We start from the raw sequence: 13,283 nt of genomic DNA on the forward strand, positions 1-13,283 counted from the left end.
GCTCTTAGCCTGAGACTGAGGGCAGCCCCTCCTTTCCTCCCTCCCTCCCTCTCTTCCTCCCTCCCTCCCTCCCTCTTATTCTGCCTTACACTAAGCATGGAGATGTTGTTGAGGCGGAGGGCAGAGCATGTCATTCAAACTCTCTCTGCATTTGAGATCTATGTACCTGACACAGACCTGAAGCTGGACCAGGACTGTGCCTTCAAGGATCCGAGTTTACAGTCTGAACCTCATCCAAGGACAACAGGAGGTCTCTTCAGGTATTCAGGAAAGACAAGGGCAGCAGGAGACTAGGGATTGGTTCTCAACCCACTGCACAACTGTAACCTTATCTGGCCTTGGCTTCACTCTCTGGGCCTCTGGTTTCCTCTCCTGTGAAATGGGTGCAAACCCCGCTGTCCTGCCAACCCTCCAGAATTCTGTGAGAAGCTGAAGAGATGTGGGTATGGCAGGTTGCAAAACTACAAATGAAGCCATCATTTCTACCATTTCAGAGAGCGAGTCTACAGATTCACCCCAAGGATAATGGGTGGTGGTGGTGCTGCCTATATATATATTTGACTCTGGGGCCCAGAGATCTTGGCCCACCTCTAGTGGGGCTGTGTCCTGAAGTTTGTCCTCATCCCGAGGGTAGAGGATCTCCAACACCGAGTTCATCTCCCCGCTGGCCACACTGCGGCTGACCATCTTGCCGTCTGGCCATGTCACCTCCACGCTGCTGGCTTCATCCCTTCCTGTTGGAGGAAGGAGAGGGGTCAGGAGCAGAGGAGAGAGGGCCTCTTGGAGTACTAGCAGAAGCATGCTAACAGAGATAATAGCTAATGCACTCCTCCCAGGGCCGTGGGGAGGAGTAAGATAGATTTGAAGAAGCTCCTCCTCGGGGCCAGACCATCCGATCGACCACTCTGCAGTGATGGAGAGACCTGGTGTCGGCCGTGTCCAGTTCACTAGCCCCTGGCCACATGCAGGATGAGAGTGACCGAAGAACTGAATTTAACATTTTACTTAATTGAAATTAATTTACAACTCAACAGTCACATGATGCTAGTGGTGGCCATATTGGAGAACTTTTATTTTAGCCAACAGGCCAGGCAGCAGGAGGCTGACTTCGGCGAGCTGTAAGGCTTGATGGTAAGCAGGCTGGCTTTAGAGCCAGGGGTTCAAATCCTGGCTGTCACTTGCTTGACAAGCTGCAAGAACACGATGAGGGCCTGGAGGCTAGGAGTCCTGGGGACAAGTCCTAGCTCTGTAGCCAACTCGCTGTGCCCTTCTGAACATGCCTCTGATATTTCTATTGATGGAGTTCTGCTAGGAGCCAAGCTTTTTTTTGGTCACCGGGAATGTCCCCTCACGGGTTTCCCTCTCCATCTGGGAGGCAAGCAAACAGACGAACAAATAAATCGTGTTAGATAGTGCCCAGCTTTGTGACAAAAAGACCCGGGGACAGGCCAAGGTCCTGTTCAGTGGTCCAGGACAAACTCCTGGGGAGGAGCACTTGAGCTGAGCTGTAAATAAAGACCCAGGAAAGATGGGGGTAGAGAAAGGCCGCTCTGCAGATCTGTGATGCTTATAGAAGATACCCAGGAAGTTCGGACAGTGTCCCTTGTGAGTTCATCACGCACATCCTGAGAGTAGCATGCTGTATCAATGGCAAAAAGTGGGCTGGGAAGATTGGTCAGGTATCCAGGCACTGTCAAGGTGTGCCCAGCTCCTGCCTAAGGAAGCAGGCTAGCCTGTGGCAAGATATGGCTAAGAGCGATGATGTGGGGTTGGGGGCTGATCGCCCTCACCTGTGGGCCGTTCTCAGGTTATCAGGGAAGGCAGGCAGTGCTTGGCAGTCGTAGGTGGAGCTCAGAGGACGGGACTTGTGCCCCCAGCCCCGCTCCTCCCATAGATCCACTGGGTGGGCCAGCCCAAGTTTCTGTCTAGTCAGAGGGGGCTCCTCAGGGGCCTGACTGCTATCCCTACTCCTAGAACAGGGGTGGGAGAGAGACTGAAGAAGGCCAAGTATAGATTTTCTGTTTTGAAGCCGAATCGTGAGGCCCACGAAACTGGTGTTTTTAGAGTGTGCAGTGCCCAAATTAAGTGGCACATGAGAAAAGCAAACATTTTCCATTAAAAAAAGGAGACAAAAGCAAGTGTTTCTCACCTGTGCAGACAGCACAGCTCCATGAATACATTTTACAGCCCGACTGAAGCCACAAATAACTCAAGGACTTGAGGAATATTCATAGACTCAAATCTGCAGCCCCCATGGGGCATGTGGCTCAGGACCAGGTTCTCTCTCCATGAATACCGGGGAGGGGCTGTGAGGTGAGTAAGCCATCCTTTCTGGGACTCAGCTTCTTTGTCTGAAACTTAGGGGTGCAGACTCAAAGCCCCACTGTCCAGAGAAGCCCAGCGTTTCTCCCCTGGAGTCTGAATACTGCCCCACTGATGACTCTTGGCCGCATCAGCTCTTAGTCAGGTCAGTAGTAACTGCGAACACTGACAGACAGCATGACCAGACCAGACCAGACCAGACCAGACCAGTCCAGACCAGACCAGACCAGACCAGTCTAGACCAGATGTTTCGTGAAAGGTGTTGCCTACATAATCTTCATTTGGAGAACACTGAGACCTGGAGAGGCTAGGGAAATCACCCAGTCACTCACCTAAGGCCTGTGTGACCCTAGAGCCCCTGTCTGCTCCGCTTTTTTGAAAGACCTAGATAAATCCGCTGGTTCAGTGACTGTGTTTCAGGAACTAGCTGAAGATAAAGTTAGATTGTAATCTTGAGAATGATCTTGAGAGGCAAGGAGTTGCCCCCTTGTGATCATCACTGGTATTTTCGGAATTTTCTACACCCTCCCTGCCCCTTTCGGATCACTGGGCTGTGGTTTCTTCCCTTAAAAGCCCCTTCTCCCGGTCACTCGGGGTCCAACTCTTCCCCTGCGTGGGTTATGAGTCTCGGCCCCAGTGCACTGGTTCCCATCTCATCTCATCGATTAAACCTCGTGTGATTGCAGCAAGGACGGTCTCTTGTGAGTTACTGCGGGGGAGGGGGGATCGTGTTATCCCGAGACTTGAGTGAGAGTCTCCCCACCTTGGGGGGGGGGTCTTTCACTGTTATACTGCTCTTCCCTTATGCAGTGACTGTCACATTGCAAATGTTGGGCAGGGATCTAGGATTCAGCATTGAATGAAAAGGACCCAAGCAAGCTGGACAGAGCTGGTTGCTATGGGATTAACGAGCAAGGTGAGACCATTAACAAGTGAGGGAGGGGTTGTGATGGGACTGGTCCACTCAGTGGGGACCGTGGGGAATGGTTTTCTGGGGCAGAGAAGAAAAGCACTCAAGGCAGGGGAGCGAGCTTGGTAAGCCCACTGGTGTGAAAGTGCAAGTTATGTTTGAAGATGCAGAAGTTCCAAGTTGGGGAAGCAGACTGGAAGGATGCTATTGGGTGGGGTGTGGGAGGCAGGAACCTAGGGGAGCCCTTTGGAGACTTTGCACCTGCAAGGTGGGCATTTCATGCCCATCCTCTGGATTTAATCACAGAGGCTTGGCAAAGTAGGAGGTGACTTGGGGACATCTGAGCTAGTGCTGAAACCCAGACTTGGGTCCTTGGATAGGTAGCTAGATTCCTTGGCTCCAGGCTGCTGGCCAGGTGTCTCCAGCATTCCCAAGGCTGTACAACTGCAGGGTCTGGCTCCTGGCCTCTGAGGTGAGGCAGCCACACTGCCAGGTTTCTGTACGGGGAGAGTTCTGTCTGGGCGGGGCCGTTACCCAGCAGAGCCCGTAGGTGTGGGTCAGGAACAGCAGGGAGTTGCCTCTGGCAGCTTTGAAAGGACAAAGGCCAGGGAGCCGCGTGGCATTGTGCTTTTCAGAATTACAAGCAAAGCAGATGGTGGGAATCCAGTTGGTGGAATATTTTTGCACTTCAATAAAGCCATTTTTATGTGGGCCACTGAATTTTCCTTCCCTAAATGAGCACCAGCCGGTTTGGAGGCAGCTCTGAGTCACTTGTAAACAATTAACTGAAGGGAAGGAGTGTGGGGGCGGGGGCGGGGTGGTATCCATGCGTAGGGTTGGGAGAGCTTGAGTGGGTGACCCCAGCGGGGGTACTGGGGGCCAAGTGGGTTAGCAGTCCTTGTTTTTACCTGCTGGGTTTGACTGTACAGTTGTTCAGCCCACTGGCACACAGGAGATGCAGCCGCAGCCCTGGGGGGCTGGGTGGGAAGTATTCAGCACCACGAACAGAAAGGGTTATTTAGGAAGCCAGCAGGTGGTCTACACCCAGGATGGGTAGGGACAAGCCAGGGCAGCTGCGCAGGAATGGCAGAATGTGGTTAGGGTTCCCCGGAGTGAGGGCAGGGTCTGCTGAGGAGGAGCAAGACCAATAAAGCCCTGCATAGCTGAGTGGGTCCTCAGAGGACCCCTGGAGAACAAGGCTAGGAAAGTTCCTGAGGTTTTTGCTTCCCGGTACAGCACAGCTCAGGTTTCTAGGGAGGGAGGCGAGGAAACACGTTAGGGTCTGACTCGCCTGCCCTTATTGCTCTTGCACCATCTTAATAAGGCCTGGGGCATTCAGAGAGGCATCTGCAGGCAGGTGTGCCTCAGCCAGTGCAGTCTGGAGGCTGATGCACCCCGTGTCGACGGGAAAGGCTGACGGGGTATGCACACCCGTGTACTCAGTGTACTCACCTCTGCGTTCACACCAGCTCCCCACACCTTGCAGCAACATCAGAGAGAAGCAGCGGGGAGTGATTCATGGAGCGAGAACCACCAGGGAGCAGGGTTGCTGAGCTTGGGCTGGAAGTGTACGCCATGAGGGATTCTTGCAACCCTCTCCCCTCCAGATCTGGGCCCTGGACACAGCCTCACCTCTTACTCTGCTTCTAGGCCTTGCAGAATCCCAGGGCAGACCTTTCTTGAACACGTGACCTAGACAGCCCCCTTCGCACCTCGAACTGCACAGACCTGGAAACAATCTAGCTGTCCATCAACAGGGGACTTGGTAAATAAATGATGAATGCTGCCACACAGCGAAATACTCTGCGGCTCTGGAGGAAAATAAGAGATGTGCACAGGCTTGGAGGGATGGCCCGGCTTTTACTGTGCAGGAGAGGAAAAGAGCAAGCGGAAGAAATGCCATCATTTTTGTTTTGTTTCTTTAAAGAAACAAAGCTAAGTAGTGTGTGCATCTTAAATGCGCCCCTGTGTGTACTGCGTGGGGTAAAGGCTGATTAGGAGCTTGGCCTCCTAGCTGGAAACTGCTGCTTGTCCCCCTTCCTCCCCACTCCTAACTCCCTTCCCCTGCTTGGCATTTTCTTTCTTTGTGGCACCTAATGCAATCTTCACATGGTCTATTTCGCCTGTCTATTCCGCTCATCATGTCTCCTGTGCTCTGTTTCCCACTAGAATACAGAGGTGCTCAAGGCAAGGCCCTTGATCCAGATACTGCCGGGCAGCTAGCAGGTGTTCAGTGAGCGTGGATTGGATGGAGTCAAATGGTGCTGGAGTGAATGAGGAAATGTTTGTTTGTTGTGTTGTTCTTTACTTAACATTCCAAGCACTGTGATGAGTTCGCGGGTGATTTTTACTTCTTTTTATGATTTGTTGTATTGTCTTGCTTTCCGATAATCAATACACATTGTTCTCACAATCAAGAGAAATGTTTGAGAAGTGTTTTAAGAGGACTCTAAGAACGTGAGCCGTGGGGCTGCTGCCCTGCACAAGCATCTTCTCCCCTCAGCTCTGGCTCTGGCTCCCCTGGACCTGCCCGGACGCCCCCTCTGTCCATCAGGCCCTGTCTAGCCTCCCTTGGAGACTTCCCGAGCTCTGACTTTCCAAGCACTGCTCCTATCCCTCCAACTGAGTACTCCCACCACTGGGCCTTGGTTCCTGCTAGCCTGGCCTCTGGAATGCTCTCAGCCCTGCCTCCCCCCTGCGCCTCCCTCCCCCTCCCACCCCTGCCCAGCCCAGTCCACCCCCATCCACCCCTGCTTCTAAGTTCCTACTATTTTGCTAGCTCTCCTCCTAGTCTCCTCCTCACTTGGCAAAGCTGTCCAGGGCAAGGATGATTTCCCTTGCTCCATCTTCTCAAGGCTCCACGTTAGTGCAGGATGCATCGGGACAGACCTGCATGAGACTTCCTGGGTTTATCTGCAGACTAGCAGCAGAATTTCTTCCTGTCTCTTTCCCCATGTCTCTGCCTCTCTTGCCTTCTGCTTCTGCCCTGTTTCTCTTCCTTTGCTCGTTTTCCTCTCAGCCATTCCCGACACCTGGTTTCCCCACTGTCTCCCTCTCTGCCCTCTTCTCTGTGCTCTGTCGTGTTGCTGCCTCCCCATAAGTCAGGAAGGACAACTAAGCTCATCCCATTCCATTAAGAACCTTCTGGGATCCTAAGGGACCCCAAAAAGTCAGGGATGGAGCTGGCCTGGCCCACTGTTTGGGTTTCTGGTCTGGTCCGTGGAGCTGCTCTGATGTCTGAGGGTCACTGCTGATCTCAGGCAACTAGCAAGGGTCTGTTCCTGAGACTAGGCGTCTTTCTAATGTCCCTCTGGAAAGGGAGCCCCAAAAAGAGGAGCCTGATAGGGGTAGGGTGGGGGCCTTTGCAGCAATTTGGTTCAAACCAATAGCAAATCCCATTGGAAGGCCGCTATCAGGGGGGTCCCCTGGCCAGATGCAGTACGTGCTGGGTGTTAGTTTACTCCTGAGCACCCTGGATCTCATCAAATGACCCTGCATACTGCCTAGTTGAGGAAGCAGGCTCTTCTCCTGGTGGTGACAGATTCTGGAGAGGAACGGACCCAGAGATGCCCCCTAATACACAAAATAGCAGAGACAGTCCACAGGATGTGAGGCCAGATGGCCTCAGCCCAGCTCTGCTGCTCTATTCTGGGAGCCTCAATTTCCTTTTCTGTTCAGCGGGGCTGATATCTAGCTTGATAAACATTTCAACTTTGAAACCACAGCGGCCACCTTGGTGCTTGAATGGCCTTTCAGGATACCCATGAGCTGAGGGGATACTCACATCAGGAAGAAAGAGACAGAGAAGCCGTGGGAGGAGTCACCAAGCCCAGCAACTCAGTTTCTAAGGAGGGTTCCAAAGCCAGCTAATCCCCACCTTCTGGAACTGTGAATTGGTCAGTGTATTTAAACACCACCTCAGCGTTCTGGTCTGTAAAGTAGAGACTGTGGTTCATAATTCATCAAGTTCCCAGGAGAACTGATGAAGAATTTGGGCAGAGCCCTGCACTCTGGACGCATGCTGTAGGTGTCAGCTACTGTTAATTTGCAAAAGGGAGAACTCCATGTTTAAAAGTCAGCTTGCACCCTTAGGGCCAGCATAGCAAATGGCTGTCCTAGGAGTGACAGATGCCCCAGGCTCAGGCTCACCCATCCAAGCCAGGGAACAGGCTCATATAACTAGGCTCTGGGTCCCCTAAATATTTATTGCTTCTTTCTCAGACTACATAAATATTATGTGTTCCCTATAAAAACCCGAATGCGCACACATATACTAGAACATATGGTAGAAAATACAAACCACATTTTCAGGCAGGCCTGAGTTTGAATCCCACCTCTGCCATTTGAGAATCATGAGCTCATGGGCAGGCTTCCCTTAACATTTGGATCCACAGTTTCCCATTTGCAAGATGGAGATAGCAATGCCCACCTGAGGGTACTCGTGAGGATGAGTTCATGAGAACTGGGTGCCCAGCACTGTGTCCACCATACGCGGAGTCCCTGTAGTAATCTCGTCACTCAGATGGGATGGTTTACGCTCTTGGCATTTCTTTCCTTAGATTTTTTTTCCTTTGTGCACATACGATGTGTGCTTAATATTAATGCTTCTAAATATTTATTGATTAGAGAACATACTGTCTAATCTTTTTATATTAAAATCATATCACCTCACAAGGCGATAGCACACAGGAAAGCATCTGGTGAAAGCTGGGCAATTTTTGGCTCAAATGCTTTGACTTGTGGCCCACCTCTTCCTCAGTGCTCCACAGTCTTTTTCCCATTAATTGTAATCCCTGCATGCTCCCTGAAGAATTTTCACATCTCCCTATAACCTCCACGTTTTTTAAAAACAGTTTGGACAGGTTGTGAAGACAGCACAGAGGGATCCATGTAGGTGGCCACCCCAGTGCCTATGGCTTGCTTCATGGTCATACCACACGGAAATCAGGGCCTTGCCATGGGAATAGGTGTGTGAACAGTTCTTTGTCATGAATCACACATTAGATTCGTGTAGCCACTGCCACTGAGACACTCACTGCCCATCGCTGTGGAAATGCCCCACCTGCCCTTCACTACCTCCAACCCGAACTGCTCATCTTCAGCTCTATGATGTGGTCATTTGGGGAAGGTGACTTTGACAATGAGACTTCTTATTGCCAAATCACATTCTGCAGCATCAACAAGGCAAGTGTCCTTTGCTTCTGTTTTTGTTTTGTTTTGCTTTGTTTGTTGATAACAGGGTTTCTCTGTGTAGCCCTGGCTATCCCAGAACTCACTCTGTAGACCAGGCTGGCCTTGCACTCAGAGATCTGCCTGCCTCGTCCCCTGAGTGCCAGGATTAAAGGCGTGCACCACCACCACTACCACACAGCACAGCTTTTCTTTTTTAAAAAAATCTACCAAGCAGTCAGGCCAGTGAGATGACTCAGCAGGTAGAGGCACTTGCCATGCAAGCCTTGTGACCTGAGTTCAATCCCTGGGACCCACATAAAGGTGGAAGAGACAACTCCACAACATGTCCTCTGACCACGACATGCATGAACGCCCACACACACACACTAAGAATAAATACACAACTAAAACTATGATTGACCATGCCATTTTCAGAATGGGAGTGTATGTCCCACAACAACGAGAGAGCCAGCTTCTCTCATGTCTGGAGGCTGCCCAGACCCTAGCATCATTCTTTTGGGGTATTCTAAGAGGTGGGTAGTATAGCTCAGGGGTGCCAGGGGCATGCTGTTGGTTTGCTTCTGGGGCGTGTGGAGACTGAAGCTTTTAGACATAAAAGCAGGTTTTTTTTTTTTTTAATCCCGTCCTCCACCAATATCCAGCCTTCACCCTTAGGGCAAATTTGTGCCCATCGAAAACTCAGGGCTCTAAGCCTTCCATCCAAGGAAGTTATTAGCACCCCAAATACTGAGCAAGCTCAATCAGGTCAGGGGGCAGCTGCTCTGGACATATTCGGTGGAGATCAGTGTGTGAACAAGACTATGGCCTGGGTAGAAGGAGAATTATGTTCTGACCCCGAGGTGAGCTAAATCCACAAAGGCCCTGGGGTGGGGACTCCTCCAGGCGAGGGCCAACCTTCCCCCCATTCCTTTCTTCTGGGCACAGACTCGCCACAGAGCACAGGCCAGTATCCACTGTGATGCCGTAGAGAAGTTGAATCTCACTGCACATGGCAAGACTTAATTGCAGAATCTGCTACTGTTCCCATGGGCCCCGACTCACCCAGGCCAAAATGTGCCACAGGCTCCATCTCACACAGGTAACCGGAGCCCCCATCAATGATCCGTAGGTGCGCCCCACTTTTCTTGGTGTAGAGTACAACCTTGGCACCCCTGGCGAAGGCCCCAAACCGGGTGCGGGGCACCACACGTAACCAGTTGTTGCTGAAGCCCTGGGGGAAGGAAGGTGGTGAGCATCAGCAGGGTGAAGAAGAGGGGGAGAGAAGAAGGAGGGGACAAGGAGGAGAGTTGGTGCAGACGAGGAAAGGGAGAGGAATGTGGGGGCAAGGTTTGAGGCCAAGAAGTTCCCGTGGCAGAAGGCAGAGGGCTGAGCAGGGGATTCTCTTGGATATGGTACTTCTGGCTGGGAACGTATGGGTTTCCGGTCCGAGGCTTTCCAGTTCCCACTTCCCATCATGCTGGCTAGAAAGCCCAGGTTCCTTGCCTTCATGGGCCACTGAGAACACGCCAGGCTGGGAGCTAAGGGCCCTGAGATGGGTGCACACCTGATTTCCCCGGAAGACAGATAGTGGCTGAGCCATTGACTCTCCATGTGACAAGATGAGGTCCAGCATCCCATCTCCATCGAAGTCGGTCACCACGCCCCCTACAAACAATGCAGATTTCACCTCTAGCCATTAGCCCAGCCACTAGACTAAGGGGAAGGAGGGGTTCCCTGGTGTGGTGACGATAACCATGAGTGTGAAAGAGAACAAACAGGCTGGGGCAGGAACAGGGCTGCAGGCCCATCTCTCTCCTGTCCGTCATCCAGCTCAAGACAGGAATTCACAGACAAGCTTTCCTTCCTTTCCCTGAATGTTCGTGGATGGGATGGGTGCAAGCTACTACCTGCTTTTCTTGTGGTTTGAATGATATACCCCTTTATTTACACAGTGGGTTTTGTTTCTGTTTTTCAGCTTCTCTAGTGTTTGTATAGGCATGGTCTATTTTTGGTTCTCTCTACAACCCAAAGATGTGAGAAAGGCAGACACTCTCATTTTGTGGAAAACAAAACCCAGAAAACAAAGTAACTACAGACCTGGGTCCTAGGATTCCCAGTCAAATGCTCTTTATCTGGCTGATTGCCAGGAGGGGAGGGGTCAGACCCAGGATGCCTGCCAGGGAACAGAGGGGATTCATCCCTCAACCTTCCCATCTCTACACAGCAAGGCATGGCCAGAGAAACAGCCACCTCCCTGCGAATCCTGCTCCCCCTAGCAGACCTGGGGACGGAAGGAGGGGTGGTCTCCTTCCCTGACTCCTGCCTTTAGGCCCATGGCTCTCCTCCATTCCCATCCCACTCTGGGATCTCCGGGTGGCAGGTACACCCTGGCTGCCTGACTTCTTGCTCCTCTCTGCCCGAGGGTATGGACTGTGCTGAGCTGGGGGGGCCTTACCTGTACCCCGGCCTTCAGGTTCTAGGGCATCACCAGGATTGAGCTCCTCGATGAGGGGATCTCCATGCTCCCTGCGGATAACACTGTAGAAAAGACAGACTTGTTCCAACAAGGCCCTGCGGGCTCCCTAGACCTACTGGCCCAGCCCCTTGGTTCTGTCACTTGAGTAGCCCCAACACTGTGCTCTGATGCCCATGGACTTTCTCACAGCCTCTGACTTCACTACGGCTGTTCCCTTCTTGCGCTTTAATTTATGTGGGTAAACATTGATTTTTCCTTCTCTAATAGATGAATTATAGACAGCCTGGGGAGGGGCAGGTGATGGATGGAGAAGGGCAGAGGTGCAGCTACCTTCAACTGATCTTCACGCTCCTCCAAAGGATGCTGGGCTCCATAGCTCCGGATGTTGCTGAGGGATTAACTCTCTGCAGGTTCTCAGCCCACTTGCCCGCTCACCCTCCACTGACTGGCTGCCCTGCTGAAAGCCATCCCTGTGCCGCTTCTGCTGTCTGTTGCTCTCCTGGCCTTTATCACTTTCTGCCCACGATAACACTGCCCAGGTCTATAAGCTTGCTGTAGGCTGGGACCTTGTATTAGCCATCTTGGCTTCTCCCACAGCACTGAACACAGGGCCTATCTCCCAAGTCAGCTCCAAGCACAAGTCTGTAGGGGAGTTGGAATGAATTCCTGAGGCAAAATGGAAGGGTCCCTTTAGGTTGAGAGCCTTTCTGTGTATTTGAAATACTCAATCTTGTCCCTGAGCACTTCTGAGACTCTCTCCATGTCTTGGAGCCTGTGATGACTGGATGCGGACCGCTGCAGACATTCAGGCACTTGCAGGGCTGTACAGATGCCCGTGATGCATCCTCCATTCACCTAGGGCATCTAGGTTGAGCACGTCCACGTGTGCACGTGGGTGGCACACAGTGCACCTGGGAAGGGTGCTGTGCACACGCACACATTGGCATACACACATGTGCTAGAGGTGAGACTCTTCAGCTTGTAGACTCACACTGTCCTGTTGACTATTTGTGGGCTACAGGCTCTGCTGCAGCTGGGTAGATGCAAAGGGTGGCAAAGGGAAGAGGGAAATGACCAGACTGGCATTTCAGCAGGTTGCTATGATGGACTAGAGACCAGGGGAGGGCTGTGGTGGGCACAGAAAGCCCCACAAGACCAGAAAGTGGTACTGGACTTGAGACCAAACCAGAGGTATTTAGATGCTTATGTGGGAGGCAGCCCATGCCCTACTAGTCTGGGAGAGTCCGTGCTTGAATGGCCATCATGGGCTCCTATCACTGGGGCTTGGATCTGGTTTGGGTGAAACGCTGCTTGGAGCATCATTAAAGGACCATGAGGCTTTGGGTCCCAGTGTCCAGGCATGTTGCAGGAGAGACAGAGCTTCAGGGACTGGCCCCTTCAGTGATGGTAACAAGCTGGCACAGTACGGGGCAAGTGAGGGTTAAACTTTCAAGCTGCCAGCTGAGCAGCCGTCCCAGCTGCAGCCCTTAAGCTGTGTGCTCAGGACCCAGCCATCTGCCTCTGGGACTTGAGGCCCAGCTGTGTACCTAGACAGTGGCTTCTGTTGCCCCTGAGTGGAAGTGAACTCTGCCCCAGGGGGTGACCATGTGGCGACTGTCCACTGACAATCCAGGGCCAGCCTTTCTTGGGCAGCATGGGAAGCTGGGAGGTTGGAACAGGCCAGGAAGGTGGACAGGCAGAAAGGTCCCTGGGTTCTTGGGCTACAGAACCAGAGCCCTAGCCAAGTCGCTGCTCAGGGCCCTGGCAAGTGACACTTTATTAGCCAGAGAAGGAAGGCAGCATCTCTGTTAACGAGCAATTGATCTTCTGCAATTAATCTAGAAGTTGTGAATAAGCTTTTTGCAAGGCACCTAATTAGTAAATCTGGTGCCTTCAGGGGGTGATTACATCCAGTCAGGATTGATGCTTGGTTAATAATTATATTTTAAAACATGCTTAGTCACAGCTTGCGCCTTTTATTAATAGTTGAGCCCCCCCCCTGAGAGAGGGACTAGGGACATGGAGGACCAAGCAGGTGACCTGACCTGTTTCCTGGCTCCAGGACCTTTGCTCCACCTTCTCTCCTCACCCAGCGTGTCTTAGCGACATCCAGGACTATGTGAGGTTTGTTCCCCGCAGTGCTTTTCAAATGTCTGTGTGTTAAGAGTGGCTGTGTGCCTGCTGTTCTTGCTAGGCACACCAAATCCTGGGCCTCCACCCTTGAGATTTGGCCTGGACGTCTGGAGTGGGCCCTAAGACTCTACACAAGCCTTGGGAGATTCCTCCAGTCCCCACAAGATGTGTCACCTTGGAAATTTGTCCCTTTCTCTTTAGAAATGAGGCTCAAGTGCTAGAGGATTCTGAGATTTTCTCTCCGTTCTCTACCTTAACCGTTGAGGAATG

At 52.1% G+C, this 13,283-nt stretch overlaps 1 protein-coding gene across 3 annotated transcripts in view; it reads right to left on the minus strand.

Moving 5' to 3' along the window:
- Crtac1 (cartilage acidic protein 1) overlaps window positions 1-13,283 on the minus strand; it is a 136,211-nt gene that overhangs the window by 17,063 nt on the left and 105,865 nt on the right. For all 3 annotated transcript variants that reach the window (XM_042055788.1, XM_038343832.1, XM_038343825.1), the window contains exons 8-11: window positions 10,860-10,942; window positions 9,969-10,069; window positions 9,467-9,635; window positions 589-734 (exon numbers count right to left, since the gene is read on the minus strand). In XM_042055788.1, coding sequence (XP_041911722.1) covers window positions 589-734; window positions 9,467-9,635; window positions 9,969-10,069; window positions 10,860-10,942 — 499 coding nt within the window. The remainder of the gene's footprint in view (window positions 1-588; window positions 735-9,466; window positions 9,636-9,968; window positions 10,070-10,859; window positions 10,943-13,283) is intronic.

The sequence above is a fragment of the Arvicola amphibius genome, chromosome 1 (genome assembly GCF_903992535.2).
Source record: "Arvicola amphibius chromosome 1, mArvAmp1.2, whole genome shotgun sequence".
NCBI lineage: Eukaryota > Metazoa > Chordata > Mammalia > Rodentia > Cricetidae > Arvicola > Arvicola amphibius.